Here is a 16,917-nt window from a genome sequence, read left to right as displayed (position 1 = left end):
GTTGACAGTCTTGTCAAACTAGTTGAAAACAACAAAGTCCATGCTCAATAATCCAGGTATACAGTCCAACATTTTTCAGTCAGGTCATCTGGACCAGTTTTCAACCAGTTTGACAAGACTGTCAAGAAGGAAGAGGGCTGGCAATGGAGGAGGGGGCGTACCAAAGAGACCATCTTATCACAAGCAGAACTGGTTTATTCCACTTTGGAGTAAGCTGTTGGGAGAAGAATCAGTTTTGTTGTGTGTTTCCTTGACTGATGAAGCCTTCCAGACCGAAGGCAAAACGTTTCAGCACAAAAAAAAAAGAAACTGTCCAGATGACCTGACTGAAAAAAAGTTGGATTGTATACCTGGATTATTGAGCATGGACTGTATTGCTTAATATAGTTTTAAATTTAACTTGAAAACATAACTATTATGGTCATTTTGCATTTTTGAACCCGACTGTAAGTTCATAATTCAGTTTTACAATCAGTTTCTGCTCCCCAAGCAAAAATCATCTATTGTTGTTTTGCTTTTGGCTGCTGCCTTTTTCAGAATTTGCCACAGTGAGCCAACTTCATACAAAAAAATTGTCTTTTCACATCTGGATGCCCCTCCTGACACAACCTGGGCTTCAACCTGCAGGCTCAGGATTACAAGACTGTAACACTGACCACTGAGCTACCTCAGATTCTAGAAAAAAGCCAGCATGAAAAGCAAATTTGGATGACTTAAATAAGTCTGTGTTAATAAAAATTGTTTATATAAAATAAAAAAAATAAAAATCTTAAAGAAAGCACAAAAGAATGGGGCACAAAATGCAAGAGTGAGTAAACTACTATGTGAGGGAAGAATCACGATGTGATTTCAAATGTAACAGCTCAGCTAGTTAATATGATAATCAGCAGTGATGCACAGTTTTAATAACAGTTTCTATTTAAACACTGTATACAGAATTATGGTAGATTGGCTCTAAAAGATGTAGCACCAGACATTATCAGGAAGAAGAATTAGGTGTTTGACAATAAAGAAGTGTTAGGTCCCGTTTACACAAAGCCATTTTTTAAGTGAAACTGCAACATTTCTCTTGCATTTTGGTTGGTCATGTACATGACAACAGCCATGGTCTTCTCTGACACCTAAAAATTTTGAATCCAGGTTTCAGGGTGGAAATATTTTGGAAACCACCAGCATTGCTTCATGGCAACTTATTTAAATTACACTTGTGCACTACAAACAGATGCAGTCAATAGTTTTCCTGTGCTTGTGCAAGTAGATCAACTACAGTAACAATGGTGGATAGCAGAGTCCTGGCAAAGACCAAAGTGGATTGCTGCCATCCTATTACAACTCCAGTTTCAAATGTTTTATAGTGGTTAATGCAATCCATATTTCATAATAGTTTATGATCTTTTTTAACTTTGCATTACAAATCTATTAAGGCAGATTTATGATATTTACGCCACAAGTTTCCCGTACTGCACTTAAAGAGCTAAAGGTTACTGCTGCTGTCTCTATTTGTACTTACAAATATTCTTAATATATATGTAAATAACTGTGCAATCCAAAGTTGAGGGCCCAGATTCTGAATAGTTAAAATTTTAAGTAAATGCCAGTGATGTTCTCTCGTCAACCTTGTCCTTTTCTTATTTTCTCTGTTTTACAGTGTACAACAGTCCATAAAGTGCAGTTAATAATTTACAGGAAGAAGCCATATTAGTCTTAGTTGTTTAATATTACATCCACTTAATATCAACAGTTTAACACTAAATTGCATGATATTTCAAACGTTATTTCATTGGGTCAAAACAATAAACCGTACTAAGAACAGCTGCTTTATTGTTCCATTCAAATGTGGTGCTCTAGTAATCAGTCATGTAATCAGAGCATATGTTTTTAATGAAGGGAATGCTATTGTGCATATTTCCTGTGGTGTTGAAAGACATCAACATATTACAGCATGCTTAAAGAATATGAAGAATGAAGAGGTTGAGAAAAATGTGTGAGGCCAATGGAGGGAGCTACCCTGCACCCACTGCCATTAGTAAATGAACTGCTGAGTAAATCAATCAGCCTGCTTGGACTTCACACCTCAAGGAAAAGCTCCACAGAATTTAGAAGCATGAGTTATCTGTATATGTATACATGTATTAGGTGCTGAGTCCACTCTTGTTTTTGCATTTTCTAAAATATTAAACACAGCTACTATATAAACTCTAACCTGATAGCTAATTATTTTATATCTGATGGATTTCTGTAGTCTCTTTGCTTTTAAATGTACTCATTTAAAATGCAGCTGCCACTTCGAGCCTGGATCTAATCAGGCTTCTGTTTCTAACATCATTCTTGCATGACACTTGTACATAAAGGGATACTAAAGAGCTTCTTGGTGTTACAGTTGTGGGCGATAACATTTTAAGTACTACTTACATCAATAAATAAGAGTTTGAGGGAATAAAGGCTTCTTTGTGTCACATGTATCTACATCTGTCTATCTTAACAAGCAGATAATATAAAATATCCATGTAAGCCAAACGAGCCTTGACATTTTAAAAGCTATGTCAATAATCAGCAGCCTGTGGCCTCTCAAGTACCACTCACTGTGGAGAAGAAAATTTTAAGATGAATTCAACAAGTATGTATTCACAGGAAGAAAACTTGACCAAACATTGGAGCTGCCAATTGAGTCAAGGACCAATAAGAGTAGCCTCCATTACTGGAAAAATTCCAACTTTCTCCTAATTGTGCCTGATCAACACAATCCTGCCCCAGGCACTCCCATCATCCATGACCACCCCCCTTTGACAAACATTCATGCTCAGTCTCAGTAAAGCATACAGGAGTGTGTTAAAACAGTAAGGTTCCTTACAGGGCTAACACCTGAAACCTACTAACAGTGCAGACTTTATGCTCAGTATGTATAGAAATGATCAACTTAATGTTGTTCTTAAATTCACAGAGTCATACAATTATTGAAAAATTGTAATAAATAAGTGTTCTTTTGTATTTGGTGAAAGTGTAAAACTTGAGTCAAACATGAAACCTCTGCAAAACAATTGTAATTTGCAAGCTGATTATTTGTCTTGGAAGGGGGTACATGGATATTCAATAGTAATGTCTACAGCCATGATCCAGTAATTGTGCAATGAAGACTTAACAGTTTTCCTTAACAGGCCACTGTGGTTTCATAAAAAACATGAATGAGAGCACAGAAAATAAGAGGCACCAGTGTCTGTGTTTCAGTGTTTTTTCTTCTTTTGGACCTCTTTCGTTCCACCTGAGTAGTTCTGGTTTGTATGACCTCGTTGAAATCTTTCAGTTTTGTCCCACTTGTTCGTACACTGGGCTCCCTGCTTTGAGCTTTTCACCACTCCATGAATACCAAGCAGACATCCACAAGCACACAAACACACACACACACACATACATGTGTATGTGTGTGTCTGAAAACTGGAATCATTGGATCTACGGTATAATATACACCAATCTAAAATGTTAGTAATGAAAAAAAAACAATAATAAATAAACAAGGACTGCATGTTAAACCACTATTAATACGCAAAACAACAACAATAGATAATGTTTAATTTTTTCTATATGCATCTAACATCTATTATTATTGCATACATTGCTTTATCTGCTTGGCAATTGGTAACCACTGTCTGGTGGATTTCTCCACTTGAATTTTTTTTGTTGTTGTAAGCAGTACAGTTAAAAAAGATTTAGCCCCATCTTGCTGGATTAAACAGGAGAAAAGATGTTGAGTTTATAGTGCATCCTAATTCCATGCCAAACACTTTAGTTTGTATATTTCACTATTAACATCTAGCATTGTCTTCGTCAGCATTTTCAAAAAATACTTGTTTTTCTACAATGCAAATTAAAATGTGGCGTCCTCTGACCAAAAGACCCATATCCATGGTCTCACTTGTCATCCAAGACAGCCTTTGCCCAGACATCCCTGGATAATTTCTATGGGACGTTATTGTACGCATTCCTTTTTGCTCCCCTTAATACAATTTCATGCCATTTTATTTCTTGATGGAGCAACTAAATATACAGAGTGATGAGGTACTTACAAGCTTATGTGGCTAAACTACTGTTAATCACGATGAAATTACAATTTGTGGTACAGTGTCACAAAGATGTAAAAGTCACAGGCACCTAACAATTTGAGAGTTTGACCAATATCCACTGGGGAATTTCTCAAGAATTTTGGAATATTTTCATAATAGTGTAGTTTTCATTCAATGAGATATTCCAAAGTTGTGTTACTTGACTATATATATATATATATATATATATATATATATATATATATATATATATATGTATATATATTAGTGCTAGTTAACTTTATGATGTTGGCATGAGATTAAAAGTTACCTTCAGGCAGCAATGAACATTGAACATATCATCCAGTTTCAAATCTGAACATTTTGAGTTTTCCTTAATTGTTAAATTCAACAAAACATATTTCTGCTAGTTATTGTATAGCATAAATGGTCTCTATTACTACAGAAAGTACCACTGAATGTACCTAAAGTAGTACAGCTAGTTATGCATTCTATTTACTCTTGCAAGTACTCATGGAATTCCATCGAAACACAATGAAAAATTAATGGTAATATGAAGGTTGTAAAAAATGAAACTAAGATATGTTTTTATGAGGTCAGTCTGTGATACTGATGCTGATCTGTCGTCAGTGCCATTGGTCTCATAATCCTGAGGTTGCAGGTTTGAGCACAGTTTGTCTGGAAGGACATCCATTGTAAAAAGATTGGCCAATATTTTGTGTGAATTTGCTTTTTGCGGTGACCCCCGCACAAGGAAGCAGCCAAAAGAAAAACTGTGTCTGTGATAGTGAGAAATTACTTTGTGTGATATTATTAAGGTTCTAAGCTAGGCAGTTTCGATTAGTAATAATGTACTATAGTTGTTCTTAGTTTATTTTATGCCCAAATATACTGTATATGCTTGTAGAAGCACTAAGATTTCACGCAAACAAACAAATTGATTTATATGTGATTTGTCAATCTACATATGTTTGTGTATCTTATCTCAGCCTTATAACCTGAACCCCACACTCACTGCTGTTTGAATTGAGAAAGCTCTTCGGATGAGAAGCGAAACATCTTCTGTTACAAATAAAGTCCAGTTGTTTTTGTATTGAACATTTTTGAATTTAACTTGTCCTGGATAACTGGGAATCTTCACCAGCACACTGGTTTATAAAAACACAACAATGTAATCCTGTATTATTTTAATTAAAGCAAGTGATAGATATTTTGCTAATGCCTCAGGAAACTTTGTCAACCAAGCTCTTAATCCATGTCTACAATAAACAAATAAATAAAATAAAAACATAGTTTATGTACAGAAGTCTACCATTTACAAGATTTTAAAATTGACATGGCCAACTCATGTACTTTCTACTGTGTTAGTTATCACAAATATATGAAAATAACAGACAACAGTTCATCTTAATGGTATATTAAGAAAAAACACTAACAAGCTAAGATAAAGTGTGACTCCAAATATAGTATTCACATTTAGCTAATCATAAAGTTGTTATACAAATAAAGTACAGTGGTAGGAAATAAATAAATAAATAGTGGACTGTCTTATGCATTTGTTCCTAACTAAGACACGGAGATTTACCAGGGGCTAAACTCATTTTGAACAGAGACTGAAGAAATATATCAATAATTGTCAATTTTTCAGTAAATAACAATTTATTCCACACAAATATACAAACAAATCTGTTTGTGATAAATTAAGAAACATATGCAACATCTATTTGATTTGTTGTTGTTTATTCTATACAGCTTAACCATAAAAATCTATATAAAAATGTTATTTTTTTATTGGCAAAGTTTTTTACAGTGAATTTAACAACCACGTTTAGTTAAAGAAATTGTTTTTATGCCATAAGAATTATACAAACAGTGAGATATAGTGACCCAGATATAGTGTAATGCATATGGTAGTAATCATGTCATGGAAGAGAACAAAGATGATGTTTTATCCACTACTTAAACCCATTTCATCACAGTCACTGACAAATAATATTCTGTCATAATCTAAACAGCAGTGATGAATTTAAGATGCCTTGCCAGTTTTGGAGTACTTGCCAAGTCTGTAGTGCACTGGATAAGGTTAAGTTCTTTTTGAATAAACATTTTTTCTTGGAATAGTTTTAGCTCTGTACAAACATGAATGCTGTGTGCAGGATTTTTTTATTACACTGGTGGAAAAATGAGCTCATAAACCACCAAAAAAGAAGAAAAAATAATCTATAATGCTTTCCAAAAATTACAATTAAAATTGCCAAGATATATGGATAAAGCAAAAATGATAAACAAAAACAGTTTGGAAACTTTTGCATGAGCCATTAAAGCTGTAATCGATGTCTACTCACCGTGGCAGTAATGATTGGACCATGGAGTTGAGCGTGGAGCAATGCTTCATTAACATGACCCCTGACCCCAAGAGTGGCTAGCTTCAGGTTGTGGTGCCCAGCGATGGCAGATGTTAGTTTCCCCAATAAGTGAGTATATCTCCTCCAAGGCTGATCCAGCTCCGACACACTAGCTAAGCAGCCTCTCATGACATTCAGACAGTAGCCCACACAGGGCTTGATCAACGTTAAACCTCGGCAGTGGGAGCAGAACACCATCTTCATCAGGTTCTTTACACAGTCCCGGCTCAAATTGGCATGTTCCGTTGCATTCATGACCTCTACTCCTTTCTTTAAGGTGAGACCCAGTTGTCGGCCAGCCTCCAATGCCCCAGCCAGTTCCTGAGCCATGATGGCTGGGTGATGCCCAAAAGGGTTGACGTCCTGTCTGATCATTCGAAGGCAGTCACCCATTACACTGCCTGTCATTACACGTCCTTCGAAGCCTGGATTTATTAGCTGTGTATATACAAGCGGGAAGATGTTGTTAAAAAATTGTTGAACTGCTGCCTCTACAGAAACATTAGCTCCACGAAAATATAGGGAGAGAGAAGCGAACAGTCCGTTCACATGGGGCAAGGCATGATGGGACAGGGACGAGTAGGAGTCCTCCAACAAAGAGCTTAGATGGCCTTGGGAGAGGGAAATGAGGGATTGGAACATGTCTGCAGAAAGGGGAAAAATAGAAATAAGAGACAGGAAATAAAAAAACACATTCTACTTTTAATCATCAGTGATTCATAATAGGACATAAAAGCTTACATATATGTTTTTTTTTTATTATTAAGATTTTTTTTGGGAAGATGACTTTTCAAACTCAGAACATACAGCAATAACTTACTGCAATAACTGACAGACAAATGATATTTAAATGAATGAATGAAGACTATTTAAAAGTATTACAAATGCAAATGTGTATATTCCTAGCCCACCCAGTTCTACCTATATATAAAAGTAAGTTTGAATACAGTTTGATATAATTGTGTATCACGTGATGTTTGTAGTGAGCATTTACTGAGGCACATGGGGAGCCTTAGACATTCTGAATTTGGTAATTGATGCTCTCAAATAAACACAAGAAATATACTTAGAAACAATTTAATACAAACAATTATAATACTAAAAATGTTTGGCGTAACTACATATTTTTTAAATGTTATGGATGCTTTAAACACTTGATCTAAAATAGACCTCAGAATGGATTTGTTTGGTTAAATCAGCTGGATAAAACAGAATATACATGCTTAAAACTGGACACTAAGTGATGCCTCATTTAACCGTTTAATAACATCTAAATATTTTGTCACAACTGTCAGTTCCTGGACAATGTGTTTAAGGCAGTATTAAATTGTTTAGATTTTCAAACATTGTTGATTGAGCTAACACATACTGTAGGTGCTTGCAAGAAATTTTTTTCACAGGTTATTGATTGATTTACCTAACTTAGCATGGGCTTCAAAAAAAATGTTTCTCACTCTTAAGGAGCTTGTATTTTTCTTTATCCACATTATGATTTTTTTTGTAAACAAATTAATACAAAAATGCACATTCCAAATTCAAAATATGGTCCACACTTGATAAAGTTTTTACTTTAGTTTTGTGTCTTGATGTAAAAACAGATTTACAGGAATCCACAGTGCCCTTGCATGAACATATTAGAACCATCCATCCATCCATCCATTATCTTTTACCCACTTCTTCCATTTTGGGTTGCAGGGGTCGTCATTGCCCATGTCCAGCAATTACTGTGCGAGGGGTGGGGTAGACCCTGGACAGGTCTCCAGTCCATCACAGGGACACACAGAGACAAACGAGACAAACAACCATTCACTCTCTCACTCACACCTAGGGACAATTTAGAGTTACCAATCAGACTAACATGCATGTTTTTGGTCTGTGGGAGGAAAGCGGAGTACCCGGAGAAAACCTACAAATGCACGGAGAGAACATGCAAACTCCACCCAGAAAGGCCCCAGGACCAGGATGTGAACCAGGGTAACCTGCTCGCCTAGAGGCAGCAGATCTACCAGTTGCACCACCGCTCTGCCCATAATAGAACCACTTACTGGTAGGTACTTTAATTTACCAAGGTACTGCAAACATACAGCGAGACATGTAGACATCATCATTGCGGTTCATTTTTGGGGTATAAACATTTGGCTAAAAAAGTCCAATATTAGAAAGATTTCTTTTTAATTTGTTTTATAAAACACATTTTCTATGGCATCATTCAGTAAGAATATGCAATGTCACAAATGTATTTCCCCCCAGGGTTCATGTTCTTACATAAAGCTCTTGCAATAACAGTTTGGAGTAAGATTACTAGGCAAAGTGTTCTCCTGAACACTTTTATCCCCCAATCAACAAGCAACATTTCACACTTTGAGATTGATTATTTCTGTCACTGTCAACTTGAGCTATGCCTACCAGGGAAGAAAATATAAAATATTTTTTTCTTAATGGAAAAATCTGGTCATTTACTTAGTTCAGGTACTCAGCTGACCACATTTATGGGCACATAATGTCACTGAACCTTGACTTGACTAAATGAATCAACCCCAGACCATAACGTTTCCAGGTGGCGACTTATTTTTGGCCAGGCAGTGTGTTTGGATTACGCACCCCCATTTCACTGCTCACTGACATAATTTACTATTATGTTCAGTATGACTCTATTAGAAAAATATGTAAATGGGTTATTTTACATTAGAATTTAAAATGACCTAATGAGAAGCTTACTGATCAATCCTTAGGTTGTCTAATCTACAACAAAATCAACACATCTCTTTTAAATGCTAGAACTTTCACAACCCTTCCACTTACTATATAATGGCCGTTATGTGTTCTTTTTTTTCTTTTTTTCCCCCTCCTTTATAAATAACCATGAAAGTTTTTGTATGCATGTGCTGGATCTAACACTCCTCTCCGGGGTGTGATGTAAGCTTAAAAGCATGACAGGACATGAATGAGCAGCAACAACTGTACAGAAACTGAGACCTGAGAATGAGGGTGCCAGGACACACAGTATCCCCACTACAACTACAAATGCACGCATACACACACACACACACACACATACCTAAAATAGGCATAGACCTGCATTGCCTATTAACACTACAGTACATGTTGCAGCAAAAGCTTACTCAAAAGAACAGATGCTTTAATTTTTTTGTTTTTTTAAGTAGATTCCTTTATGCTTCTCAATGTTCAGGTTGGTTGTATCAATCATTTAAGAGTTTTTGGGGGAGGGGAGGTATTTGTGAACCTGCGTTGACACCACAATTGTTACCAAATGAGTGCATCTTATGTGTGCGTGTGTGTTGGGGTGTTTGTGTGTGTGCTGGTGGAGGGAGTGGGAGGGGGGGGGGGGGTGATTGCATGTGTCCAGCCCCTCCCATCTCACAGACAGAAGGATAACAACAGCCATGTCCCCACGAACAGCTGCACTAATATGAGCACTGTCTGTGACACACAGGAACTCCCTGCTTGCCAGTAAAAAAAAAAAACACTTCATTTGAGAAGCTTCTTAAAAACAAATATCAAAACATGCTCCTATATACTTCAAAAATTGTACCCCGCAATATAGCATTTGAATCTTGGAAATGTTTGTAACATAAAGCAAGGAAACAAGGGCAGTTAAAAGTAGTCAATGCCCCACCTTCTCCCCACCCACACACATGCTCACATAGACAAAAAGAATTACAAGTGAGTTTGACTGAAAGCAGTCAGAAAGACCTCCTTACACGTACAAGTGTAACCAGACCAAAAATAACTCATTTTACGACACAAAATGAAAGAGTTGGGCAAAATAGCAAGTCATAAAAATGCCTTTTCAGTTCCAGTTTATTGTATTGCAGCCTTTTGTGCTTGAACGCTGGCACAAGTCTGTCAGTGTGCCAGACAGTCAAGGATACAAGGGCCAATATCTACACAAGACTCCTACCACAAGATATAAACACAGAGAGTTTTCAATTTTATTATTAAAAATGAAGTTCAAAAATACCATGGTGTATTCTGTATATTTTTGTGAGTCAGTGTCTAGTCTGTATTTTAATAAAGCAAAGATTATATATATGTATGTTTTGCTTAACCTTTATTTGCATATATCACTGAATCCTGAAGATACTTTGATTTTTGTTTAGGAAGGCACCTTTTACTTCTTTTCATCATTTACTTCTGCAGATATTCTCTCCATTCTGTATATGTCCGTTGTGGTGTCCATCCATATGTTCAGTGTTGGAATCTCCCGTGAAAGCCAATTTTTCATAAGGGCTTTTTTGCACACCACTTACAAAATATTAAACAAATGTTTGTCTATCTTTGACCATCCTTCAGGCATGAGTCCAAAAAATAAAACTTTACTTTCTAGAGGCATTTGACTTCCAATAATATCTTGTATTGCTTATGTATCTCCTTCCAATAAGTTTTAATTACTTGACAGTCCCAAAAATATGGCAATGATTTGCACTTTTTTGTCCACAGTTTCTACAGCAAGCTGGAGAGTTACCGTTATAGTGGGATTTTTGGGAAGGTGCAATAAACCTTTTTTTGCTCCAACAGAGTAAAGCAAAAACTTGAAAAAAATATAAAAAGGGGGCTGAGTGATGGCCAGGAAAATTGGAAATAAAAAAGTGACTAAACTTTAAACAAAGAAAAACAACTACTGTACAAGTCGACTCCACCTTGTGAACATGGTAACATCTGGATTCACTTTGCTTTTAGTCCAGAGCACTTCCCTATTTCTTCAGGGCTTCATCGTGTTTTTTGAACGGAAATGTTTGTTACTTCAAAGTTGTTGTTTTTTCCTCTGCTACATAAAGGAAACTAAGCAGAAGTGGGATTTGACTTTAACTTCTGATGCCTAAAGGCAAATTATGAGGTAATACACTTGTGGTTTTCTGAGCGAAACACGCCTCTATCTCACACCTGTTCGCTTAGTTTTTCTCATAGTCTTGGTTTGTAAATTCTTTCAACTTGCTCTCAACACATCATCTAGGCAGAACTTTTTTTTTTTTTTTCTGTGTGGTGTATCTTTGTGTGATTGGTCAGAAATGTGAAATGAGCATGAGTAATGATGGAAATGAGAATGTCTATATCCTGCATCTAGGATTTCTGCATCTGAGTTTCTCATGAATTATGAAATGCAATGGAAAGAATACATTATTTTCTTGTACATGTCAGATTGAGTAAACAAACAGATTTTGTGGTTCTTTCAGAATATGCAACATGCTTAATATGCCATTGACTCCCCCAGTGAGCACAGCATGGATCCCAGTTCATTTCTCAACTGCCCTTCATCTACTAATCTGCCCAGCTGCTACCACCCAGTAATCACCCCTACCAGCATAGACATACAGTACTCCTTGTTTTGTTTTTTATTGTGTTTTTTTTTTACTTGTCAGATGCTACTGTTAGTCAGACATTTGTTTTCTCCTGAACAATTATGTCTCATGTTCTTTCATTTCAATTCAATTCAATTCAATTCAAAAATACTTTATTAATCCCAAAGGGAAATTATTTGTTGTTGTAACTCGTGATCCTCATTTCATTAAGAGATGTTATAGATGCTGATGGCTGTAGACAGGAAGGATCTCTTGTAAAGGTCCATCCCACAGTGGATCCTAAGAAACTGGCTGCAGATGCAGTCCAATCTGTCCACCCAGACACAGCTGGCCTCTCGGTTCCCCCAGGCTGTAGGATCGCCTGAATAGCGGGCAGAACTCCTCCCAGAGCGATGGCCACTCCTTCCAGCAGTCTGCCGAGCTCCTCGTCGCTGCGGACATCCAACTGTAGGTGCCGAGGGACGATCCTGTCCTTCCGCTGTCATGAGCCGTGTTTCCTGCTAGTTCCAGGATCTCAGTGGTCAGGCACTCGAGCACAGCTGGCGGGTAGATGAGAATGCATCCACAGAACATCCTTTTCAACTCATTTGAGATTTGGGGTTGTAGCTGAGATATTATTTGAGCTTTTGAGATGTTATTCAGCTGCTGTTGGTTGTAGAAAACTGCCTCGTTGCCATGGTTACGCATCATAACAAATGTCCAAAACTAAAAAAGTTTCAGTAAAAATCCTTTCAGCAGCACAGCATCCGATACCAGAGGAAACAATCATCCAAAAAAATGTGATTTACATCCAGAAAAAGAGGAATTAAAGTTTCCAAAAGCAAAATCTCAGAATGAAAGAAACAGAGCTGCTCCAACATGCAGCCACCTTGAGCGGCGCAATTCTAGAAATGTGTGTTCTGTTCAGTTCTAGCCCCTTGCCTCCAGTAAGTGTTTCAGTCTGTAAGTTTGTTTTGCTGCCACGTCCGCTCTTTTGATTGTATTTTTAATCAAAGTTGTCAGTTAAGTGAAGATTCCTCTGCTTGGAAGTCCACTTTGTGGACCATCACCTCTACATGTGACATTTAAATACAAAACAGAAACTGTATGTGTATACATGTGAGCTTGACACAGCAGCTTAGTATCACAAAAGGTATGCCGATGTCCCCCGTCACTGAAAGATTTAAATAGTGAATGTTTTAGTTTCTGAGATGATCATTTTTTCTGGTCTTTCACTGTGGCCAGCCTAAGGCTCACCTGTGCAATAATTGCTGTCTAATCAGCATCTTGATATGCCACACCTGTGAGATCCTGTTTAATAGAGCCTGTTTAACTCTGAATGCTAGGAAACACTTTGTAACTGCGACTTTCCTTCCCTCCATTGACTATGGTGACATTATTTACATGAACACCCCTACAAGCATCCTGCAGATGTTGGATGCTGTCTATCACGGTGCACTGAGATTTATAACTGGCTGTAACTATCGTACCCCCCATTGCACCCTGTATTCACTGGTTAACTGGTCATTATTAACTTCATGCAAACTCTCCTACTGGTATTCTCCCACTGGTACATTTTCATCTTTAAATCACTTGTTGGTCTGTTGCCTTCATATGTCTTCTCTTACATGTCTCTGCATGAGTGCAGCTACAGCGTGCGCTCTCAGGACTTTATTACATCTAGTGTCCTTTCAGTGCGGACTGAACTAGGTAAAAGGGCCTTCTCCTACTCCGCTCCTGTTTTCTGGAATATCTTTCAAAAAGATCTGAAGCTCTTGACCTTGACCTCTCTAAGTGACTTCATACATCTAAGTTCCTGGGAAAAACCAATGTAGACATGTTCCTGTTTTTTTTATTTTCTACACCGCCTTATAATCTAGCTGTTTTTTTTCACTACTTTTCCTTTTAATAATCATTTTAATTCACATTTTACTTTCACTTGTTAATTTTTTTTTATTTAAATTTGTATGCATCCTTTATGATTGTCTATTGTTGTCGTTGTTGTTCACTGTTGTCATCATTCTTTTGTAAAATTCAGGTCTCGCTTGTAAATGAGTCCCCGAGGCTCAATGGGATTAACCTGTATAAATAAAGGTTGAATGAGTGAGGTATGAATTATCTCGACAAAGGAGAAATGCTCACTAACACAGATTGACACAATGTTTAGAACAATATTTGAAAGTGTTCAGAGAAAATTTTTTAGATCTTTGAGTTCAGCTGATGATAAATGGGAGTAAAAACTAAAGTGTTGCATTTATATTTTTGTTCAGTGTAAATTCTGACACTAATCAAGTTTTTTTCTGTATGTTTTGGTGCTGCAACACATATTCCTACCAACCAAACAGATATAAAAGCCCATTTGTTAACATAACTATTTTTGCTCGAAAGTAATTTTGATTTAATTGTTCTCACTGACCAAAGCACCTAAAGTTTGATTTGACCACATTCATCCATTATGTTAGTGACATTTTTGTTTCCTGGCTGCACTCATGGGAACTGAAAGTTGGCTGGACTGTGGTTACTTCACATGAACCAGTTAAATTAAACTTTAGTGTAGAGCTAAAACACTTACATTCAAAATCCATACTTGTCAAGTTAAGTATACTTTGTACAAATTGTATTATTAATTTTATGTTATTTTTTGACAGTCATCACATTCTGTAGTCTTGTGGGATAACGCTGACACTATGTTTGGCATAAACAAGACAAAACGCAGCGGTGATTGAGCAAAGAAGGTTTTTATCCTAAAGCGGCTTGAACTGAATATGCATTTATGACTTTTAAATTGGGCATGAAACTATGTCTTTCCACCAATGCTGTGCCAAAATTATTCACTGAGATCATGGGGCTTAAATTACAAGAACCCAATTTCTTTTGACATTCTGCTCACCAAACCCAGTGTTTAACTGGCATGATTAAACTTAAGTGTCACCATGGTGAAGCTGCCACAATCAGACTCAAAATAAGCATCGCAGCAATTCTGTGGTTTCGGTCACAACTACAGTGTTCCTCGCCTTTGCTGTGATGTCTGATTTTTCAGCCAAGCGCAAACAGGGAAAAATGCTTGTGGATTCTGATAGTTTGAATAAAAATTGGGGCATCAAAGATTCATTTTGAAAATATGTATTTAAAATCTGACAAAAAATCAGACCAGAAAAATAACTGAGGTTAGTTAATTATAGTCCAAGATGAGTAGATGCAGTAGCTGTGACAGTTGTAGATGTTTTCCTTTATTGATATTTTAAGCTCCTATGTGAATCATTTTATAATTTCTAACTTAGGTGACAGCTAATTGTTGCAGACAGAAAGGCATGCCACAAAGCAGCTACGTGGTTATAGTTTCTGCATAACAGTACTGTCAAACACCATTTCATGCTGTATAAAATAACGCAGAAATAAGTAAAGCTATAGTTTTGAAGACAAGCAGGAGCATCAAAACCTTTCCCAAGATTAGAACAATGTTCATAATAGCATCATATATGCTTTATCTTGAAAGTAAAATGTGTATTTTCAACCATTGTATGCTTATTCAACAACTTGGGTTTGATGTATACTGTAGTTCATAAATATATGTTGTGTAGCTGTTAAAGACATAACCTACATGCTGCTAATTGAACAGCATCCCATTACAACATTTTTTTAACAAGACTCCCATTTCTTTTTCTATTTCTTAAGATTTTTATAGTATTATTTTTAGTAAAATGCTGTGTAAAACTTGCAAGCCTGTCTTCTTTCTTTTTTTATGCGGCTCTGTATCTGTTGGTGTACTTGCTTGCATGTGCTTGGGGATGCAGTAATATTGTGATAATGAGATTGGAGACACTGTTCTCATACCATAAAGCTGTGGGCCATTCCTATCTTAGCAATCACTCCTGAGTGAACCTGACCAACCATCATCTCAGGAAAAGCATTTTAATCCGTCTACAGGCTTGAGTTTCAACCAGGTCACCACACAGATATGTGACATAGTGACACATGCGGAGATTACATATCCTTGTTTTAATTAGAAAAAAAAAGACTATGGATAGGTCCATCATCTCCCAAGCAATGGTGTTCATCTCAAGTTACAGAAAGGGAGCTCCAATGTCATTCAACCTGCTAGTTTTAATAGGAATAAACTATTATTAAATTTTTGAATCAATCTGTTGATTCATCACACTAATGTGACACTTAAATGCAGCATGACCGACTCTAAACTTGGAGCATGACTCATCTGTCAGGCAACACGCACAGACACACTGTTCACACAGATTTGGCTGACACTAACTGAGAAGCTGCCATTCTGCTAAGAACACCGTGAGGTCATGACTCACATGACTTGGAAAATTCAGTCTTAAATGTATGTGTTTATTCTGGCCAACCCTGATTCTGCATGCTGTGCCTAATCAGATTTATACCAACTGGAAAGTAAGCTTTAGACTAAAGACAAATGGCAAAAAGGGCAAGGAGAAGAGTTATTATTAATTTTTATTTAACCAGGGAAATCCCATTGAGATCACAGATCTCTTCTGCAAGGGAGGCCTGGGCCTGAAGGTAGTCTAACATGTTTTTGGTCTGTGGGAGGAAACTGGAGTACCTGGAGAAAACCCATGCATGCACAAGAAGAACATGCAAACTCCACACAGAAAGACCCCAGGTCCAACCGCTGTGAGGCAACAGTGCTAACCATTGAGCCGTCGTGCTGGCAGGAGAATATTTTTTTACAATACTATTTTATTAATAAAAGGCAACAGAACAATAATAAAATATATATATACAATTTAGTTGCTAGAACATTTCAGGCCACCAAAACTTATTCAAGGGTGAATCAAAAAGGAGACTAAACTAATGAGATAGATACTCCTATTGCTGCAATAAATTAATAAAACTTAATCAGTTGTACTGATACGAGTAGATGAGACAGACAGAGCAAAGGTTGGGATGTTGTTAGAACGGCTAACACTGTAAAGGGGAACTGGAGGGGAAAGCCCAGATGCAACTGTTGACAGGTTGATTGACAGCAGTTTTGCTACTAAGCATTAAGGGCAAAACAGGTCATTGGTGACCCCCACACCCACAGCTCCCCATTTTTGTTTTCCTATATTCTATGGTATACTGTAAAAAAATAAATAAATTAATTAATAAATTAATAAATAAAATAAAAAAAATAATAAA

General features: G+C 36.8%; 1 protein-coding gene across 1 annotated transcript in view; it reads right to left on the bottom strand.

The window, feature by feature from the left end:
* The window catches only part of gpc5c (glypican 5c), a 103,321-nt gene that overhangs the window by 54,150 nt on the left and 32,254 nt on the right, over positions 1-16,917 (bottom strand). The window contains exon 3 of the mRNA XM_037681327.1: positions 6,404-7,107. Within this exon, the coding sequence (XP_037537255.1) occupies positions 6,404-7,107 (704 nt within the window). The remainder of the gene's footprint in view (positions 1-6,403; positions 7,108-16,917) is intronic.

This window comes from Nematolebias whitei, chromosome 9, assembly GCF_014905685.2.
Source record: "Nematolebias whitei isolate Nwh7 chromosome 9, NemWhi1, whole genome shotgun sequence".
NCBI lineage: Eukaryota > Metazoa > Chordata > Actinopteri > Cyprinodontiformes > Rivulidae > Nematolebias > Nematolebias whitei.
This window is presented reverse-complemented; position numbering and strand designations above follow the sequence as displayed.